This window comes from Salmo trutta, chromosome 16 (assembly GCF_901001165.1).
Source record: "Salmo trutta chromosome 16, fSalTru1.1, whole genome shotgun sequence".
Taxonomy (NCBI): Eukaryota; Metazoa; Chordata; class Actinopteri; order Salmoniformes; family Salmonidae; genus Salmo; species Salmo trutta.
In genome coordinates, this window is record NC_042972.1 from 3,907,149 (window position 1) to 3,928,881 (window position 21,733).

At 49.4% G+C, this 21,733-nt stretch overlaps 1 protein-coding gene across 1 annotated transcript in view; it reads left to right on the forward strand.

The window, feature by feature from the left end:
- The window catches only part of iars1 (isoleucyl-tRNA synthetase 1), a 130,177-nt gene that overhangs the window by 31,363 nt on the left and 77,081 nt on the right, over positions 1–21,733 (forward strand). Inside the window, exons 10-14 of the mRNA XM_029692807.1 lie at positions 642–737; positions 3,855–3,977; positions 7,913–8,004; positions 10,000–10,098; positions 20,618–20,744. Of these exons, the coding sequence (XP_029548667.1) occupies positions 642–737; positions 3,855–3,977; positions 7,913–8,004; positions 10,000–10,098; positions 20,618–20,744 (537 nt within the window). The remainder of the gene's footprint in view (positions 1–641; positions 738–3,854; positions 3,978–7,912; positions 8,005–9,999; positions 10,099–20,617; positions 20,745–21,733) is intronic.

Below are 21,733 nucleotides of genomic sequence, written 5' to 3' on the forward strand. Positions count from 1 at the left end.
CTCTGCAGTGTGGGGAGACTGTATTATAACATGTCCTCTGTAGTGTGGGGAGACTATTATAACAGGTAATAACATGTCCTCTGTAGTGCGGGGAGACTGTATTATAACATGTCCTCTGCAGTGTGGGGAGACTGTATTATAACATGTCCTCTGTAGTGTGGGGAGACTGTATTATGACGGGTAATAACATGTCCTCTGTAGTGTGGGGAGACTGTATTATAACATGTCCTCTGCAGTGTGGGGAGACTGTATTATAACATGTCCTCTGTAGTGTGGGGAGACTGTATTATAACATGTCCTCTGTAGTGCGGGGAGACTGTATTATAACATGTCCTCTGTAGTGTGGGGAGACTGTATTATAACATGTCCTCTGTAGTGTGGGGAGACTGTATTATAACATGTCCTCTGTAGTGTGGGGAGACTGTATTATAACATGTCCTCTGTAGTGTGGGGAGACTGTATTATAACATGTCCTCTGTAGTGTGGGGAGACTGTATTATAACAGGTAATAACATGTCCTCTGTAGTGTGGGGAGACTGTATTATAACATGTCCTCTGTAGTGTGGGGAGACTGTATTATAACATGTCCTCTGTAGTGCGGGGAGACTGTATTATAACAGGTAATAACATGTCCTCTGCAGTGCGGGGAGACGGGGGCCTTCCAGGTGGTGATGGATAACTATGTCAGAGAGGAGGAGGGGACAGGAGTCGTCCACCAGGCTCCATACTTTGGAGCTGTGAGTATATGATTTGTTGATATTTTTTTTTTAATTCAATGTATTGATTTGTTCACGTCCTGTATAGTACATATTTCCATCAAACAACGTGATCTGAGAACAAGTTGGTGGAGGAGGAAATGAATAACAGACATTGACACAAACCACCATTCCGGCTCCCTCTGCACCACACTGTAATTACAGTAGCACATCCTTGCTGGCTTCTGACAGGCTCAAGTATTCAGAGGGCTGTTTGTTGATTGGTTGGCGGTTGCCGGGTAGATTTATAGAGTTGTTCTCAGTCCGATATTACAGAAAGGTAGGGGGATGTTGAGACTGTTTTTTTTTTCTGTCCCAAATGGCACCCTATTCCCTATATAGTGCACTACCTTTGACCAGGCCCTGGTCGTCGACTACATGAGGAACAGGGTGCCTGGAATGCAGCATGTGTTAATAACTAGGGCTAGGAAATGCCCAGGGAACTCACGATATTATATCATGATACGGTATGTATTGCGATTCAATGTTCCAAACATATTGATCACCATGTGTCTGCTGCAGAGAGACCAGAGACCTATAAGGAAAACAAGTCATCGCCCCCCCCCCCCCCCCAAAATATATATTTCTAGAGAATCAATACTTGGGAGTTAATACAATATTGTCATAAATAATATGGTAACGCTCTTCTGTATGGATGTCTACCCCCCACTAGACTGAGTATTGCACTAGTAAAAGAGGCTAAGGAGAGATGCTCGTCGTTACTGGTCCCTGGTGGCCCCCCCCTCGTCGTTACTGGTCTCTGGTGGCCCCCCCTCGTCGTTACTGGTCCCTGGTGGCCCCCCCTCGTCGTTACTGGTCCCTGGTGGCCCCCCCTCGTCGTTACTGGTCCCTGGTGGCCCCCCCTCGTCGTTACTGGTCCCTGGTGGCCCCCCCTCATCGTTACTGTTCCCTGGTGGCCCCCCCTCGTCGTTACTGGTCCCTGGTGGCCCCCCCTCGTCGTTACTGGTCCCTGGTGGGCCCCCCTCGTCGTTACTGGTCCCTGGTGGGCCCCCCTCGTCGTTACTGGTCCCTGGTGGCCCCCCCTCGTCGTTACTGGTCCCTGGTGGCCCCCCCCTCGTCGTTACTGGTCCCTGGTGGCCCCCCCTCGTCGTTACTGGTCCCTGGTGGCCCCCCCTCGTCGTTACTGTAGCTACTGTCAGACTTCAGGGGTATTAGCTGCAGGTGTTCTTGACAAGGACAGACAGACAGTCCTAGACTGGAGCTGGTAGGCTGGAGCAGGTAGGCTAGAGCAGGTAGGCTGGAGCAGGTAGGCTAGAGCAGGTAGGCTGGAGCAGGTAGGCTGGAGCAGGTAGGCTGGAGCAGGTAGGCTGGAGCTGGTAGACTGGAGCTGGTAGACTGGAGCTGGTAGACTGGAGCTGGTAGGCTGGAGCTGGTAGGCTGGAGCTGGTAACTATAACTCTGCTTTCTACCCCCTCACTCGGCCCCTCTCTCTCTGTCCCTCTCTGTCTCTCTCTCTGTGTCTCTCTCTCTGTCTCTCTCTCTCTCACTCTCTCTCTCTCTCTGTCTCTCTCTCTGTCTCTCTGTCAATTCAATTCAATTCAATTCAATTCGCTTTATTGGCATGACGTAACAATGTACATATTGCCAAAGCTTACTTCGGATATTTACAATATAAAAAATAAATAAAAATGAGAATCAAAAATTGTCAACGGGACAACAGTAACAACAATAACCAACGGTCAATATAACCATACATTCAACAATAACAATAATCATACAGTTGAGGACATGTGCAGGTTTATTGGTCTGTCAGACACTGTCCCTCAACTTATGGCAGGCAGCAATGTAGTGCGCTGCCAACCCACAGCTCTCTGCGTCCTCCCCCAACAGGATGGGTAGCCTATCCTCATCAGAGAGGTCTTTAAAACCTTGAATAAGGATTTCAAATTTGGGGAAATGACACTCTCTAATTGTTTTATATTTTTGACATTTTGTCAGGAAATGCAGCTCCGTCTCAGGTTCTGCTGTTGTGCAGTGGTTGCACAGCCTTTCCTCTACAGGGAGCCAGGTTTTCCTGTGTCTACCCTTCTCAATGGCAAGGCTGTGCTCACTGAGCCTGTACTTTGTCAAGGTTTTTCTAAGGTTTTGATCAGTAACCATGGTCAAATATTTAGCCATAGTGTACTGTCGATTTAGGGCCAGATAGCACTGCATTTTGCTTTGTGTTTGTGCTTGTGTTTCCCAATAAGCAATGTAGTTTTGTCTTGATTGTGGTCCTGAGGCTTCAGTGTGTTAGTAGAACAGGTTTGTGAACTCAGCCCCAGGACCAGCTGGATGAGGGGACTCTTTTCTTTGCTCAGCTCTTGGCATTGCAGGGCTTGGTAATGATATGAGAGGGGGTCACTGTATTTTAGATGTTTCCAAAACTTAATTGCTCTTTTTTGAGTTTTTATTATTAGTGGATATTGGCCTAATTCTGCCCTGCATGCATTGTTTGTAGTTTTCCTCTGGACACGTAGGAGAATCTTACAGAACTCTGCATGTAGGGTTTCAATGGGGTGTTTGTCCCATTTGATGAAATCTTGTTTTGCAAGTCTGTCTCTCTCTCTGTCTCTCTCTCTCTCTCTCTCTCTCTCTCTCTCTCTCTCTCTCTCTCTTCTCTCTCTGTCTCTTCTCTCTCTGTCTCTCTCTCTGTCTCTCTCTCTCTGTCTGTCTCTCTCTCTGTCTGTCTCTCTCTCTGTCTGTCTCTCTCTCTGTCTCTCTGTCTGTCTCTCTGTTCTCATTAAGATAGAATGGACTGCTATAGGAATAAACACTCCTACAGGAACACCAAGAGATTTGACCCATTTTTCAAAAATGCTAAATAGATTCCGTGGTGCTGTGACAGATTGGGCTTTTAAAAGAAATATATATATATATATACTGAACTATAAAAAATAAACGCAACATGTAAAGTGTTTGTCTCATGTTTCATGAGCTGAAATAAAAGATAAGTTTGTGGTCGTATGCCACATCTTTACAATAAAGCTGGGCTAATGAAGAATCCTAGTATAGAAGAAGTCCTCCACGCTCGCTGTTACAGGAAGATCACATCATCCAGTCTAATGTATAATATATATATATCTGTGTTTGTTCTAGGATGATTACCGCGTCTGTATGGAGAACAGCGTCTGCCAGAGAGACCAGGCTCCCATCTGTCCTGTCGACTCCTCTGGGTGCTTCACTGATGAAGTCACTGACTTTGTGGGACAGTATGTCAAGGTAGGTCTGTCCTGTCTGTCTGTCTGTCCTGTCTGTGTGTGTGGGCTCTGAGAGCTCTCAGAATTTGTAGTGCACGTGTGATGTTTGGACGTCAGAACTGCTGACAGACCACTGTAGCAGGGAGTCCCAGGGGATTATACAGGACCACTGTAGCAGGGGATTATACAGGACCGCTGTAGCAGGGGATTATACAGGACCGCTGTAGCAGGAGTCCCAGGGGATTATACAGGATCGCTGTAGCAGGGGATTATACAGGACCGCTGTAGCAGGGGATTATACAGGACCGCTGTAGCAGGAGTCATACAGGACCACTGTAGCAGGAGATTATACAGGACCACTGACAGGCCGCTGTAGCAGGAGTCCCAGGGGATTATACAGGACTGCTGTAGCAGGGATTATACAGGTCCACTGACAGACCGCTGTAGCAGGAGTCCCAGGGGATTATACAGGACCGCTGTAGCAGGAGATTATACAGGACCGCTGTAGCAGGGGATTATACAGGACCGCTGTAGCAGGGGATTATACAGGACCGCTGTAGCAGGAGATTATACAGGACCGCTGTAGCAGGGGATTATACAGGACCGCTGTAGCAGGAGATTATACAGGACCGCTGTAGCAGGGGATTATACAGGACCACTGACAGACCGCTGTAGCAGGAGTCCCAGGGGATTATACAGGACCGCTGTAGCAGGGGATTATACAGGACCGCTGTAGCAGGAGTCCCAGGGGATTATACAGGATCGCTGTAGCAGGGGATTATACAGGACCGCTGTAGCAGGGGATTATACAGGACCGCTGTAGCAGGAGTCACACAGGACCACTGTAGCAGGAGATTATACAGGACCACTGACAGGCCGCTGTAGCAGGAGTCCCAGGGGATTATACAGGACCGCTGTAGCAGGGGATTATACAGGACCACTGACAGACCGCTGTAGCAGGAGTCCCAGGGGATTATACAGGACCGCTGTAGCAGGGGATTATACAGGACCGCTATAGCAGGGGATTATACAGGACCGCTGTAGCAGGGGATTATACAGGACCGCTATAGCAGGGGATTATACAGGACCGCTGTAGCAGGGGATTATACAGAACCGCTGTAGCAGGGGATTATACAGAACCGCTGTAGCAGGGGATTATACAGGACCACTGTAGCAGGGGATTATACAGGACCGCTGTAGCAGGGGATTATACAGGACCGCTGTAGCAGGAGATTATACAGGACCGCTGTAGCAGGGGATTATACAGGACCACTGACAGACCGCTGTAGCAGGAGTCCCAGGGGATTATACAGGACCGCTGTAGCAGGGGATTATACAGGACCGCTGTAGCAGGGGATTATACAGGACCACTGACAGACCGCTGTAGCAGGAGTCCCAGGGGATTATACAGGACCGCTGTAGCAGGGGATTATACAGGACCGCTGTAGCAGGAGTCCCAGGGGATTATACAGGATCGCTGTAGCAGGGGATTATACAGGACCGCTGTAGCAGGAGATTATACAGGACCACTGACAGACCGCTGTAGCAGGAGTCCCAGGGGATTATACAGGACCGCTGTAGCAGGGGATTATACAGGACCACTGACAGACCGCTGTAGCAGGAGTCCCAGGGGATTATACAGGACCGCTGTAGCAGGAGATTATACAGGACCGCTGTAGCAGGAGATTATACAGGACCACTGTAGCAGGGGATTATACAGGACCGCTGTAGCAGGAGATTATACAGGACCGCTGTAGCAGGAGATTATACAGGACCGCTGTAGCAGGGGTCAGTGTTTCACTGGGCCTACTGAGGTTTCAGTATTTTTTACATTTACATTTTAATCATTTAGCAGACGCTCTTATCCAGAGTAGTGAATGCATACATTTCATACATTTTCTTCTCTCCGTACTGGTCCCCCGTGGGAATCGAACCCACAACCCTGGCGTTGCAAACAACATGCTCTACCAACTGAGCCACAGGGAAGGCCTGTAGAGGGACGGGGGGAAGCACACCTGCTTGTCTGTCAGCGCTTCACTACTCTCTGATTGGTCGAATCACAGCTGGTGCTGGTCCCCCCTCAGCCGTGCTCTCTGATTGGTCGAATCACAACTGGTGCTGGTCTCCCCTCAGCCGTGCTCTCTGATTGGTAGAATCACAGCTGGTGCTGGTCTCCCCTCAGCCGTGCTCTCTGATTGGTCGAATCACAGCTGGTGCTAGTCCCCCACTCAGCCGTGCTGTCTGATTGGTCGAATCACAGCTGGTGCTGGTCCCCCCTCAGCCGTGCTGTAGTTCTTTGGTTGCCTTGATATGACGACAGAAATAGTTTAAAAGTGGATTTTAACTAACCATCAGTTTTAAATGCCAGAAATAATAAAAACGTTATTAAAAACTCACTTTTTTGGGGGGAATTGGTAGTTTGACCTAAATAGTTTTTAAGAGAACACACAACATTTGATGTCATGGTTTTCATCACCGTCTGGGATTTGAACTGGCAACCCTTCGATTTACTGGCCTGCTTCTCTAACCTTGAGGCTACCGCTGTGCCTTTATGAGGAAGTTAGCACCTGGTTTAACACATCTGCCAGGCAAAGCAGCAGGGCCCTAGAATAGATATGCACCACCTGGGATTTGAGCTGGCAACCCTTGGATTTACTGGCCCATTTCTCTAACCTGGAGGCAGAGAAAGTCATTTAGGGGTTAACCCATCTGAAGGACCCAGATAGATAGTTGATGCACCGCCTAGCGTTGTCCCAGGCGGCGTTGATTTTGGAGGTTAAGAAACACACTACACACACTGACACACACACACACACACACACACACACACACACACACACACACACACATATATATATACACACACACACACACACACACACACATACATATATATATATATACACACACACACACACTTTGGAGGTTAAGAGAAGACTCCCTAAATCAATTATGTATCAGACAGGAAGGACCATGCACTTCCAGTCTGCTGCCAGGAAGTACACACTGGACACACACATGGACACACACATGGACACACACTGGACACACACATGGACACACACATGGACACACACATGGACACACACATGGACACACACTGGACACACACATGGACACACACATGGACACACACATGGACACACACATGGACACACACATGGACACACACATGGACACACACATGGACACACACATGGACACACTGGACACACACATGGGACATTCACAAACTGGACACGCTGTACACGGACACTGGACATACACACACACACACATACTCGCTGGACACTCACGCTGGACATTGACACACTGGACACACAAACACACATTTGACCCGTTTCCACTAAACTGAATCAATCCGTTCTCCTGTTTTAGAAAGATCATTTGTAAAACGCAAGACAAGCCTAGATAATATATGAGCAGCTTTAGGGCTGCTGGGATATGGAGAGTAAAAAGGAACAGAAATGAAAGTGTGAAAAATGGTATTACCTAACAGAGTAATTGCTGGTTTGATTTACTATACTAAACAAAGTGTAAAGGAGAGCAGTTAAACCTTCCTCCTCCTCCTCCTCCCCAAACACTCTGTCTCCTCTCCTATCTCTCTGTCAGCTGGTACTGAACTGTATTCTGGGATATGTCTCCTCTCCTATCTCTCTGTCAGCTGGTACTGAACTGTATTCTGGGACATGTCTGTCTCCTCTCCTGTTTCTGTCAGCTGGTACTGAACTGTAGTCTGTCATTGTAATTCTGTTTGTTGTATAGGGTGGCAAAATCACAAACTTCCGAAATTCCCATTTTTTTTTCCCCAAAAAAAATCGTGGTTGGAGGATTCCCAGAATCAGGAAGGAGTAAGCAGAGAGGGAATCCTCCAACTCCAATTTCTGATAAACCTGGGAAGTTGGGTGAAGTTTTCAGCCGAGCAGCAATCTCACAGTGTTTTCCCCTCTCCTGTAGGATGCTGACAAGAACATCATCAAATGGCTGAAGGAACAGGGTCGTCTGGTCAACAGCAGCACTTTCAAGCATAGCTACCCTTTCTGTTGGAGGTCAGTCTTCCTAGTAACTCCAAGAAAACACTTCCTAGTAGGTCTGTCTGATGGCCTTCCGGTCAGTGGTAGCGTTCCTGTAGCGTTAAAGAGTATGAAGAGAAGCTTTCCTCTCCCTCTCCCTCTCCCTCTCCCTCTCCCTCTCCCTCTTCCTCTCCCTCTCCCTCTCCCTCTCCCTCTCCCTCTCCCTCTTCCTCTTCCTCTCCCTCTCCCTCTCCTCTCCCTCTCCCTCTCCTCTTCCTCTTCCTCTCCCTCTTCCTCTTCCTCTTCCTCTCCCTCTCCCTCTTCCTCTCCCTCTTCCTCTCCCTCTCCTCTCCTCTCCCTCTCCCTCTCCCTCTCCCTCTCCCTCTCCCTCTCCCTCTCCTCTCCCTCTCCCTCTCCCTCTCCCTCTCCCTCTCCCTCTCCCTCTCCCTCTCCCTCTCCCTCTCCCTCTCCCTCTCCCTCTCCCTCTCCCTCTCCCTCTCCCTCTCCTCTCCTCTCCCTCTCCCTCTCCCTCTCCCTCTCCCTCTCCCTCTCCCTCTCCCTCTCCCTCTCCCTCTCCCTCTCCTCTCCTCTCCCTCTCCCTCTTCCTCTTCCTCTCCCTCTCCCTCTCCTCTTCCTCTCCCTCTCCTCTCCCTCTCCTCTTCCTCTTCCTCTCCCTCTCCTCTTCCTCTCCCTCTTCCTCTCCCTCTTCCTCTCCCTCTGCCTCGCTCTCCTCTCCCTCTCCTCTTCCTCGCTCTCTTCCTCCTCACCCTCTGTCTGACACTCCTCTGATCTACAAGGCTGTTCCCAGCTGATTTATTAGTATAGTATTAGTATATTTTACATTTAATTATTTATATATATATATATATATATATTATATATATATATATATATATATTATATATATTATATATATATTATATATAGTACCAGTCAAAAGTTTGGACACACCTACTCATTCCAGGGTTTTTCTTTATTCTTACTATTTTCTACATTGTAGAATAATAGTGAAGACATCAAAACTATGAAATAACACATATGGAATCATGTAGTAACCAAAAAAGTGTTAAACAAATCAAAATATATATATTTTTATTGAGATTCTTCAAAGTAGCCTCCGTTTGCCTTGATGACAAGCAAAGGGTGGCTACTCAACCAGCTTCATGAGGTAAGTCACCTGGAATGCATTTCCATTAACAGGTGTTTCTTAAAAGTTAATTTGTGGAATTTATTTCCTTCTTAATGAGTTTAAGCCAATCAGTTGTGTTGTGACGAGGTTGGGGTGGTTACAGAAGATAGCCCTATTTGGTAAAAGACCAAGTCCATATTATGGCAAGAACAGCTCAAATAAGCAAAGAGAAACAACAGTCCATCATTACTTTAAGACATGAAGGTCAGTCAATCCAGGAAATTTCAACTACTTTGAAAGTTTCTTCAAGTGCAGTCGCAAAAACCATCAAGCGCTGTGATGAAACTGGCTCTCATGAGGACCACCACAGGAAAGGAAGACCCAGAGTTACCTCTGCTGCAGAGGATAAGTTCATTAGAGTTACCAGCCTCATAAAATTGTAGCCCAAATAAATGCTTCACAGAGTTCAAGTAACAGACACATCTCAACATCAACTGTTCAGAGGAGACTGTGTGAATCAGGTCTTCATGGACGAATTGCTGCAAAGAAACCACTACTAAAGGACGCCAATAGCAAGAAGAGACTTGCTTGGGCCAAGAAACACGAGCAATGGACATTAGACCAGTGGAAATCTGTCCTTTGGTCTGATGAGTCCAAATTTGGCCTTCACAATCACCCGGCTGTCATTAAGGCAACGGGAGGCTACTTTGAAGAATCTCAAATTGAAAATATATTATGATTTATTTTTTTTAACACTTTTTGGTTACTACATGATTCCATATGTTTTATTTCATAGTGTTGATGTCTTCACAATTTTTCTACAATGTAGAAAATAAAGAAAAACCCTTGAATGAGTAGGTGTGTGTGTGTGTGTAAGTGTAATATATGTTTGTATCCTACAGATCTGACACTCCTCTGATCTACAAGGCTGTTCCCAGCTGGTTTATTAGGGTGGAACACATGGTGGAGAAGCTGCTGGAAAACAATGACAAATGCTATTGGTAAGACCTGTTACAAGATCTAATATCCTCTTTACTTCTGTCCTACCGTACATCCAACTCCCACTGTTAAGACCTGCTATCTACTACATATTACCATACAGAGACAGTCAAGACCTGCTATCTACTACATATTACCATACAGAGAGTCAAGACCCACTGCTAAGACCTGCTATCTACTATATATTACCATACAGAGACAGTCAAGACCTGCTATCTACTATATATTACTATACAGAGACAGTCAAGACCTGCTATCTACTATATATTACTATACAGAGACAGTCAAGACCCACTGTTAAGACCTGCTATCTACTATATATTACCATACAGAGACAGTCAAGACCTGCTATCTACTATATATTACTATACAGAGACAGTCAAGACCTGCTATCTACTATATATTACCATACAGAGACAGTCAAGACCTGCTGTTAAGACCTGCTATCTACTATATATTACCATACAGAGACAGTCAAGACCTGCTGTTAAGACCTGCTATCTACTATATATTACTATACAGAGACAGTCAAGACCTGCTATCTACTATATATTACTATACAGAGACAGTCAAGACCCACTGTTAAGACCTGCTATCTACTATATATTACCATACAGAGACAGTCAAGACCTGCTATCTACTATATATTACTATACAGAGACAGTCAAGACCTGCTATCTACTATATATTACCATACAGAGACAGTCAAGACCTGCTGTTAAGACCTGCTATCTACTATATATTACCATACAGAGACAGTCAAGTCCCACTGTTAAGACCTGCTATCTACTATATATTACCATACAGAGACAGTCAAGACCTGCTATCTACTATATATTACTATACAGAGACAGTCAAGACCTGCTATCTACTATATATTACTATACAGAGACAGTCAAGACCCACTGTTAAGACCTGCTATCTACTATATATTACCATACAGAGACAGTCAAGACCTGCTATCTACTATATATTACTATACAGAGACAGTCAAGACCTGCTATCTACTATATATTACCATACAGAGACAGTCAAGACCTGCTGTTAAGACCTGCTATCTACTATATATTACCATACAGAGACAGTCAAGACCTGCTGTTAAGACCTGCTATCTACTACATATTACCATACAGAGACAGTCAAGACCTGTTATCTACTATATATTACCATACAGAGACAGTCAAGACCTGCTATCTACTATATATTACCATACAGAGACAGTCAAGTCCTACTGCTAAGACCTGCTATCTACTACAAGATGGCGCCGACAGAGATGGCCGCCTCGCTTCGAGTCCTTAGGAAACTATGCAGTATTTAGTTTTTTTCTGTATTGTTTCTTAAATTGTTACTCTTATGCTATTGGATATAAGAGCGACGTCAATTTACCAACATTACGACCAGGAATACGACTTTCCCGAAGAGGATCCTCTGTCCGTACCAACACCCAGGACATTGGATCTAATTCCAGTAGTCGACCCAAAACAACGGCGCTGCAGACGGAGCGGCCTCCTGGTCAGGCTCCGTAGACGTGCACATCGCCCACTGCTTTCGAGTATACTACTCGCCAATGTCCAGTCTCTTGACAACAAGGTAGACGAAATTAGAGCAAGGGTTGCCTTCCAGAGAGACATCAGAGATTGTAACATTCTCCGTTTCACGGAAACATGGCTCTCTCCGGATATGTTGTCGGAATTGGTTCAGCCACCGCGCTTCTCCATGCATCGCACCGACAAAGATGAACACCTCTCTGGGAAGAGGAATGGCGGGGGCGTATGTTTTATTATTAATGACTCATGGTGTAATCATAACAACATACAGGAACTCAAGTCCTTCTGCTCACCCGACCTAGAATTCCTTACCATCAAATGTCGGCCATTTTACCTCCAAAGAGAATTCTTGTCAGTTATCGTCACAGCTGTGTACATTCCCACTCAAGCAGACACCAAGACGGCCCTCAAGGAAGTTCACTGGAATCCATGTAAAACTGGAAACCATATATCCTGAGGCTGCGTTTATTTTAGCTGGGGATTTTAACAAAGCAAATTTGAGAACAAGGCTACCTAAATTCTATCAGCATATTGATTACACTACGCACGGGGGTAAAACACTGGATCACTGCTACTCTAACTTCCGCGATGCGTACGAAGCCCTCCCCCCCCTTCGGCAAATCCGACCATGACGCCATCTTCCTCCTACCATCTTATAGGCAGGAACTCAAACAGGATGTACCAGTGACTAGAACCATTCAACGCTGGTCTGACCAATCGGGAATCCACGCTTCAAGGTTGTTTTGATCACGCGGACTGGGATATGTTTCCGGTCAGCCTCAGAGAATAACATTTTAACATCTTGACCATGTTCTGTTATAATATCCACCCGGCACAGCCAGAAGAGGACTGGCCACCCCTCATAGCCTGGTTCCTCTCTAGGTTTCTTCCTAGGTTTTTGGCCTTTCTCAGGAGTTTTTCCTAGGGAGTTTTTCCCAGCCACCGTGCTTCTTTCACATGCATTGCTTGCTGTTTGGGGTTTTAGGCTGGGTTTCTGTACAGCACTTTGAGATTTCAGCTGATGTACGAAGGGCTATATAAATAAATTTGATTTGATTTGATCTATACGCTGACTCAGTGAGTGAGTTTTTATAAGGAAGTGCATTGGATATGTCGTACCCACTGTGACTATTAAAACCTACCCTAACCAGAAACCGTGGATGGATGGCAGCATTCGCGCAAAACTGAAAGCGCGAACCACCACATTTAACCACGGAAAGAGGTCTGGGAATATGACTGAATATAAACAGTGTAGTTATTCCCTCCGCAAAGGCAATCAAACAAGCAAAATGCGGAGTGGAGTCGCAATTCAACGGCTCAGACACGAGACGTATGTTGGTCCACAGTCAATCACGGATTACAAAGGGAAAATCAGCCGCGTCGCTGACACCGTCACCCAGACAAACTAAACACTTTCTTTGCCCACTTTGAAGATAATACAGTGCTACCATCGCGGCCCGCTAACAAGGACTGCACCCCCCACACTCTCCTTCTCCATAGCTAACGTGAGTAAAACATTTAAACGTTTTAACCCTCGCAAGGCTGTTGCTCCAGACGGCATCCCTAGCCGCGTCCTCAGAGCATGTGCAGACCAACTGGCTGGCGTCTTTAGGGACATATTCAATCTCTCCCTATCCCAGTCTGCTGTCCCCACTTGCTTCAAGATGTCCACCATTGTTCCTGTTCCCAAGAAAGCAAAGGTAACTGTCATCATGAAGTGCTTTGAGAGACTAGTCAAGGATCATATCACCTCCACCTTACCGGCCACCCTAGACCCACTTCAGTTTACATGCTGCCCAACAGGTCCACAGACGACGCAGTCGCCATCACACTGCACACTGCCCTATCCCATCTAGACAAGAGGAATAACTATGTAAGAATGCTGTTCATTGACTACAGCTCAGCCTTCAACACCATAGTACCCTTCAAACTCATCATCAAGCTGGAGGCCCTGGGTCTCAACACCACCCTGTGCAATTGGGTCCTGGACTTCCTGATGGAATGCCCCCAGGTGGTGAAGGCAGGAAACATCTCCACTTCTCTGATCCTCAACACTGGGGCCCCACAAGGGTGCATTCTCAGCCCTCTCCTGTACTCCCTGCTCACCCATGACTGCGTGGCCATGCACGCTTCCAACTCAATCATCAAGTTTGCAGACGACACTACAGTGGTAGGCTTGATTACCAACAACGACGAGACGGCCTACAGGGAGGTGGTGAGGGCCCTCGGAGTGTGGTTTCGGGAAAACAACCTCTCATTCAAAGTCAACAAAACAAAGGAGATGATCGTGGACTTCAGGACACAGCAAAGGGAGCACCTCCCCCCATCCACATCGACGGGACAGTAGTGGAGAAGGTGGAAAGTTTTAAGTTCCTCGGCGTACACATCACGGACAAACTGAAATGGTTCCACCCACACAGACAGTGTGGTGAAGAACCTCAGGAGGCTGAAGAAATTTGGCTTGTCACCTAAAACTTTTACAGATGCACAATCGAGAGCACCCTGTCGGGCTGTATCACCGCCTGGTAAGGCAACTGCACCGCCCACAACCGGAAGGCTCTCCAGAGGGTGGTGCGGCCTGCACAACGCATCACCGGGGGCAAGTGTGTGTGTGTGTGTGTGTGTGTGTGTGTGTGTGTGTGTCATGCTGATGTCGTAAACATTTGGCTATGTCATGCCAAACCCCCCCAATCTACACTGTCATGCCAAACCCCCCAAGCTACACTGTCATGCCAAACCCCCCAATCTACACTGTCATGCCAACCCCTCCATCTACACTGTCATGCCAAACCCCCCAAGCTACACTGTCATGCCAAACCCAATCTACACTGTCATGCCAAACCCCTCCATCTACACTGTCATGCCAAACCCCCCAAGCTACACTGTCATGCCAAACCCAATCTACACTGTCATGCCAAACCCCCCAATCTACACTGTCATGCCAAACCCCCCCAATCTACACTGTCATGCCAAACCCCTCCATCTACACTGTCATGCCAAACCCCTCCATCTACACTGTCATGCCAAACCCCCCCAATCTACACTGTCATGCCAAACCCCCCCAATCTACACTGTCATGCCAAACCCCCCCAATCTACACTGTCATGCCAAACCCCCCAATCTACACTGTCATGCCAAATCCCCCAATCTACACTGTCATGCCAAACCCCTCCATCTACACTGTCATGCCAAACCCCCCCCCAATAACCCCCCAATCTACACTGTCATGCCAAACCCCTCCATCTACACTGTCATGCCAAACCCCCCCAATAACCCCCCAATCTACACTGTCATGCCAAACCCCTCCATCTACACTGTCATGCCAAACCCCCCCAATCTACACTGTCATGCCAAACCCCTCCATCTACACTGTCATGCCAAACCCCCCAATCTACACTGTCATGCCAAACCCCCCCAATCTACACTGTCATGCCAAACCCCCCCAATCTACACTGTCATGCCAAACCCCCCAATCTACACTGTCATGCCAAATCCCCCAATCTACACTGTCATGCCAAACCCCTCCATCTACACTGTCATGCCAAACCCCCCCAATAACCCCCCAATCTACACTGTCATGCCAAACCCCCCCAATCTACACTGTCATGCCAAACCCCCCCAATCTACACTGTCATGCCAAACCCCCCCAATCTACACTGTCATGCCAAACCCCTCCATTTACACTGTCATGCCAAACCCCTCCAATCTACACTGTCATGCCAAACCCCCCCAATAACCCCCCAATCTACACTGTCATGCCAAACCCCTCCATCTACACTGTCATGCCAAACCCCCCCAATAACCCCCCAATCTACACTGTCATGCCAAACCCCTCCATCTACACTGTCATACCAAACCCCCCCAATAACCCCCCAATCTACACTGTCATGCCAAACCCCCCCAATCTACACTGTCATGCCAAACCCCCCCAATCTACACTGTCATGCCAAACCCCTCCATCTACACTCCATATATCATGACATATTCTCAACTACACAGCAGGAATCTGTACTGATGATTGTTCTGGTTCTTTGTGAGGTGGCGCCTCTTCTCTTCTCCTCTCCTCTAATAAAGAAGATTTTGGCACGGGGCCCTCAAATCCTCAGCGTTCTACAGCTGCACCATTGAGAGCATCTTGACTGGCTGCATCGCTGCTTGTTATGGCAACTGATTTGGCATCCGACCGCAAGGCACTACAGAAGGTGGTGTGGACAGCCCAGTACATCACAGGGGAGGGACCCCCTATCATCCAGGACCTCTATACCAGGCGGTGGTGTGGACAGCCCAGTACATCACTGGGGCCGGACCCCCTATCATCCAGGACCTCTATACCAGGCGGTGGTGTGGACAGCCCAGTACATCACAGGGGACGGACCCCCTATCATCCAGGACCTCTATACCAGGCGGTGGTGTGGACAGCTCAGTACATCACTAGGGCCGGACCCCCTATCATCCAGGACCTCTATACCAGGCGGTGGTGTGGACAGCCCAGTACATCACTGGGGCCGGACCACCTACCATCCAGAACCTCTATACCAGGCGGTGGTGTGGACAGCCCAGTACATCACTGGGGCCGGACCCCCTATCATCCAGAACCTCTATACCAGGCGGTGGTGTGGACAGCCCAGTACATCACTGGGGCTGGACCCCCTATCATCCAGGACCTCTATACCAGGCGGTGGTGTGGACAGCCCAGTACATCACTGGGGACGGACCCCCTGCCATCCAGGACCTCTATACCAGGCGGTGGTGTGGACAGCCCAGTACATCACTGGGGACGGACCCCCTACCATCCAGGACCTCTATACCAGGTGGCGAAGACAGCTCAGTACATCACTGGGGCCGGACCCCCTATCATCCAGGACCTCTATACCAGGCGGTGGTGTGGACAGCCCAGTACATCACTGTTTCTCATTGTTTTGGGTTCTTTGTTGGTGGGCTGTTGATTATAGCTAGTGTCCTGATGTCCACCTGCTCTGCATTTAATTTAAATCCTTAATTATTGAATTATTTGAAGTTCTATATGATGTAAATTACATTTCATAGCATCGTATTTTGGTCTGACTTTTGTTTTGGAGTTGATCAGTTTTTTTTTCTCACAGAATGTAGGGTTACATTTTTTATTTTTTCATTATCGAGCTAATTAATGTTATTTTTAGAACCAGACTTGGTACATCTGTATTGGACTATACACCCTGCAGGGAAATGTGCCAGCTCTGCGGCCGTGTTGCTCTGCGGCCGTGTTGCTCTGGGTCATTTGGGTCTCTGTAGAGGTTGGATACCTCCGTTCCTTTATCTAGCACGAGACCGCACAGGACAGCAGCACACTGTAAATTGTCCATTTAGGATGGCTAGAGAGGGTGATAGTGGGGAGAAATAATTCCATAGATTTTTTTTTAAATGGAAATGCTTCTCACAAATGGGAATTGTTGAACTCATTGGACTACTAGAGGAACCTGATGCCATTTACAGGGATGTATTCTCCTGTGGCTGAGATGGGAGCGGCTTGTCCCAAAAACAGAAAGCTTCTGTCCCAAATGGCACGCCAGTCCCTTTATAGTGCACTAGGTTTAACCTGGGCCTGGTTAACAGTAGTGCACTAGATTTAACCTGGGCATGGTCAACAGTAGTGCACTAGGTTTAACCTGGGCCTGGTTAACAGTAGGGCACTATACAGGGAATAGGGTGCCATTTGGGACTCACTCAAGGAAAAAGGAGAGAAAGAGGGAGAAGATGCCTGGAAGGGGGCTTTTAACCTGGATGGGGGGGGGCTTTTAACCTGGATGGGGGGAGCTTTTAACCTGGATGGGGGGGGGCTTTTAACCTGGATGGGGGGAGCTTTTAACCTGGATGGGGGGGGGCTTTTAACCTGGACGAGGGGGGGAGCTTTTAACCTGGACAAGGGGGGAGCTTTTAACCTGGACGGGGGGGGGGGCTTTTAACCTGGACGAGGGGGGGAGCTTTAAACCTGGACGAGGGGGGGAGCTTTTAACCTGGACGGGGGGGGCGTTTAACCTTGAAGAAGAAAATGCATCTCGGTTTATTTAGAAAATGAACTAGAGGCCAGCTGGATATAGTCAATGCTACTCTGTTCTAGTTTCTGTCTTAGTCTTTCCTAATATGTAAAGCAACTAGCTTTATATTTAATCACTGAGATTATGTCAGGTCATAGTGTTAATGAGTCCTTGGTCCCAATTCTCCAGTCCTTTTTCCCTGACGTGTGCACTACCCCAACACAGATTTAAAAGCATATGATTGGGACACAAGGGGACTGTTAGTTGTGTTACTTGTCAGGAAGTCGGCCATGTTGTGTCAGTCATGGCAAAATGTAGTTCAGTGAAATGGAGTCAGTCCCATCACATTTCATTATCACTCTTTGTTCTACTGTGTACTGAAATGAACTGTTCATTCATAGTACAAAATGGCAATGTAGGAATGAGACCCAGAGAAGATATAAGAAGATAATAACATCTTCATGGGATTTCCGGCTGTTCTGTTGGCCTTTTTTTTGGTTGAGTTCAGGCCAGTCTGCTCCCCAGGTGAAAGATGACCTCATCAGACCAGTTCAGATCAGACCAGATCAGAGTAGATCGGACCAGTTCAGACCAGTTCAGAGCAGACCAGACCAGATCAGACCAGATCAGACCAGTTCAGACCAGTTCAGACCAGACCAGATCAGACCAGTTTAACCAACTAGAGATATCTAATAGAGGCCAGATGGATAATGACATGTTGCTGCTGTTGCCTGCTAGTTTCAGTGGTAGTCTTTCTAGTTTTGGCTCTTCTGTTAAATCACTGAAATTATGTTGGGTCTTCCCATCCCTGGCTGACAGACTTGTTCAATTATATTACATAAGGCAGTCTTGTATAACCTGATGTCTGTCTAGAGGAATGTTTTTTTTTTCTCATTCTGATACAGGATAACCTCGTCTCCCCGGACCTCGTCTCTCCCCGGTCTGTCTGGACCTCGCCTCCCCGAACCTCGTCTCCCCGAACCTCGTCTCCGCGGACCTCGTCTCCCCGGACCTCGTCTCCCCGGACCTCGTCTCCCCGGACCTCGTCTCCCCGGACCTCGTCTCCCCGGACCTCGTCTCCCCGGACCTCGTCTCCCCGGACCTCGTCTCCCCGGACCTCGTCTCCCCGGAACCTCGTCTCCGCGGAACCTCGTCTCCGCGGAACCTCGTCTCCACGGAACCTCGTCTCTCCCCGGAACCTCGTCTCCCCGGAACCTCGTCACCCCGGTCTCCCCGAACCTCATCTCCCCGAACCTCGTCTCCCCGGTCTGTCCGTACCTCGTCTCCCCGGTCTGTCCGTACCTCGTCTCCCCGGTCTGTCCGTACCTCGTCTCCCCGGTCTGTCCGTACCTCGTCTCCCCGGTCTGTCCGGACCTCGCCTCCCCGAACCTCGCCTCCCCGAACCTCGTCTCCGCGGACCTCGTCTCCACGGTCTGTCCGGACCTCGCCTCCCCGGTCTGTCTGGACCTCGCCTCCCCGTACCTCGTCTCCCCGAACCTCGTCTCCGCGGACCTCGTCTCCACGGTCTGTCCGGACCTCGTCTCCGCGGACCTCGTCTCCGCGGACCTCGTCTCCCCGAACCTCGTCTCCACGGAACCTCGTCTCCACGGAACCTCGTCTCCCCGGACCTCGTCTCCCCGGTCTCCCCGGACCTCGTCTCCCCGGACCTCGTCTCCCCGGACCTCGTCTCCCCGTACCTCGTCTCCCCGGACCTCGTCTCCCCTCACCTCGTCTCCCCGAACCTCGTCTCCGTGGACCTCGTCTCCACGGTCTGTCCGGACCTCGCCTCCCCGGTCTGTCTGGACCTCGCCTCCCCGTACCTCGTCTCCCCGAACCTCGTCTCCGCGGACCTCGTCTCCACGGTCTGTCCGGACCTCGTCTCCGCGGACCTCGTCTCCCCGAACCTCGTCTCCACGGAACCTCGTCTCCCCGAACCTCGTCTCCCCGGACCTCGTCTCCCCGGACCTCGTCTCCCCGGACCTCGTCTCCCCGAACCTCGTCTCCCCGGACCTCGTCTCCCCGGACCTCGTCTCCCCGGACCTCGTCTCCCCGAACCTCATCTCCCCGGTCTCCCCGTACCCTCGTCTCCCCGTACCCTCGTCTCCCCGAACCCTCGTCTCCCCGGACCTCGTCTCCCCGGACCTCGTCTCCCCGGTCTCCCCGGAACCTCGTCTCCCCGTACCTCGTCTCCCGGGTCTGTCTGGACCTCGTCTCCCCGGTCTGTCTGGACCTCATCTCCCCACACCTCGTCTCCCCACACCTCGTCTCCCCGGAACCTCGTCTCCCCCGAAGCTCGTCTCTCCCCGGAACCTCGTCTCCCCCGAAGCTCGTCTCTCCCCGGAACCTCGTCTCCCCACACCTCGTCTCCCCGGAACCTCGTCACCCCGGTCTGTCTGGACCTCGTCTCCCCGAACCTCGTCTCCCCGGAACCTCGTCTCCCCGGAACCTCGTCTCTCCCCGGAACCTCGTCTCTCCCCGGAACCTCGTCTCCCCACACCTCGTCTCCCCGGAACCTCGTCACCCCGGTCTGTCCGGACCTCGTCTCCCCGGAACCTCGTCTCCCTGGTCTCCCCGCACCTCATCTCCCCGCACCTCGTCTCCCCGGAACCTCGTCTCCCCGGAACCTCGTCTCCCCGGAACCTCGTCTCCCCGGAACCTCGTCTCCCCGGACCTCGTCTCCGCCGGTCTGTCTGGGTCCTGAATAGGGCGCGCTATATAATATGTAGGGAATAGGGTGCCATTTGGGGCTTATGTTTTGTTTATCATTGATCTGATTCTCCATCAAGCTAACAGTGGTTCTCTCTCACCCCTCCTCTCTCTCGCTCTCTCTCTCTCTCTCCCCCCACCCCTCCTGTCTCTCTCTCTCTCCCCCCACCCCTCCTGTCTCTCTCTCTCTCCCCCCACCCCTCCTGTCTCTCTCTCTCCCCCCTTCTCTCGCTGACTCACTCCTCTCCTCCCAGGGTTCCTGAGTTTGTGCGGGAGCGTCGTTTTGGTAACTGGCTGAGGGATGCGCGTGATTGGGCCGTTTCCAGGAACCGCTATTGGGGCACGCCCATCCCCCTCTGGTGCAGCGACGACTTTGAGGAGGTCAGACGCGCACACACACATACACACACACACACACACACACACAGTAACTTTAAGGAGGTCATTAACCATCTTTCTGACACACATAAAGTTATGGAAGTCCAGCTCTGCCTTCATAGCAGTAGAACATGGAGTCAAACCGTTTATTATCGTTCAGTAAAGAACTGTCTTTTATTTCTCTGACGAAAAACATTTCGCTTTATTACACATCAGAATAATTCCTTAAAAATGAACAAATCACTATTGACTACTCTTCTCTGAATCTCTTCTGCAACCCTAAATGTTTTTCTAGCATTTTCAAAGGCCTTCATCCACTGAAAACTCGGGACTTTATCGAACCAGGGAATGGATGGTTAGACTAACATAACGACATGTGTTCTGAGCCATCTCTCTACAGCTGGTCCTGAAACACCGTCTTCATTTACATGTCAGAATTGGGTTATATGATTGTGTGAAAAATGAAATGAGCAACTCTCTCTCTGATTTTTAAAAGGACAGAGAGAGAGCAACCGGAGGAGCGACCTGCTTCCTAGAAATAGCAGTCTGGCTGGGTCTGTTACCAGGCGGCAGTGGTCTACAGAGGAGGGGCTGGAGGATGAGGAGAGGAGATGGAGGGAGGGATAGAGGGATGGAGGGAGGGCTAGAGAGATGGAGGGAGGGCTAGAGGGAGGGAGGGAGGGATAGAGGGAGGGAGGGATAGAGGGAGGGAGGGATAGAGGGATGGAGGGAGGGAGGGATAGAGGGATGGAGGGATGGAGGGAGGGCTAGAGAGATGGAGGGAGGGCTAGAGAGATGGAGGGAGGGCTAGAGAGATGGAGGGAGGGATAGAGAGATGGAGGGAGGGATAGAGAGATGGAGGGAGGGATAGAGAGATGGAGGGAGGGATAGAGAGATGGAGGGAGGGATAGAGGGATGGAGGGAGGGAGGGATAGAGAGAGGGAGGGAGGGATAGAGGGATGGAGGGAGGAATAGAGGGATGGAGGGAGGGA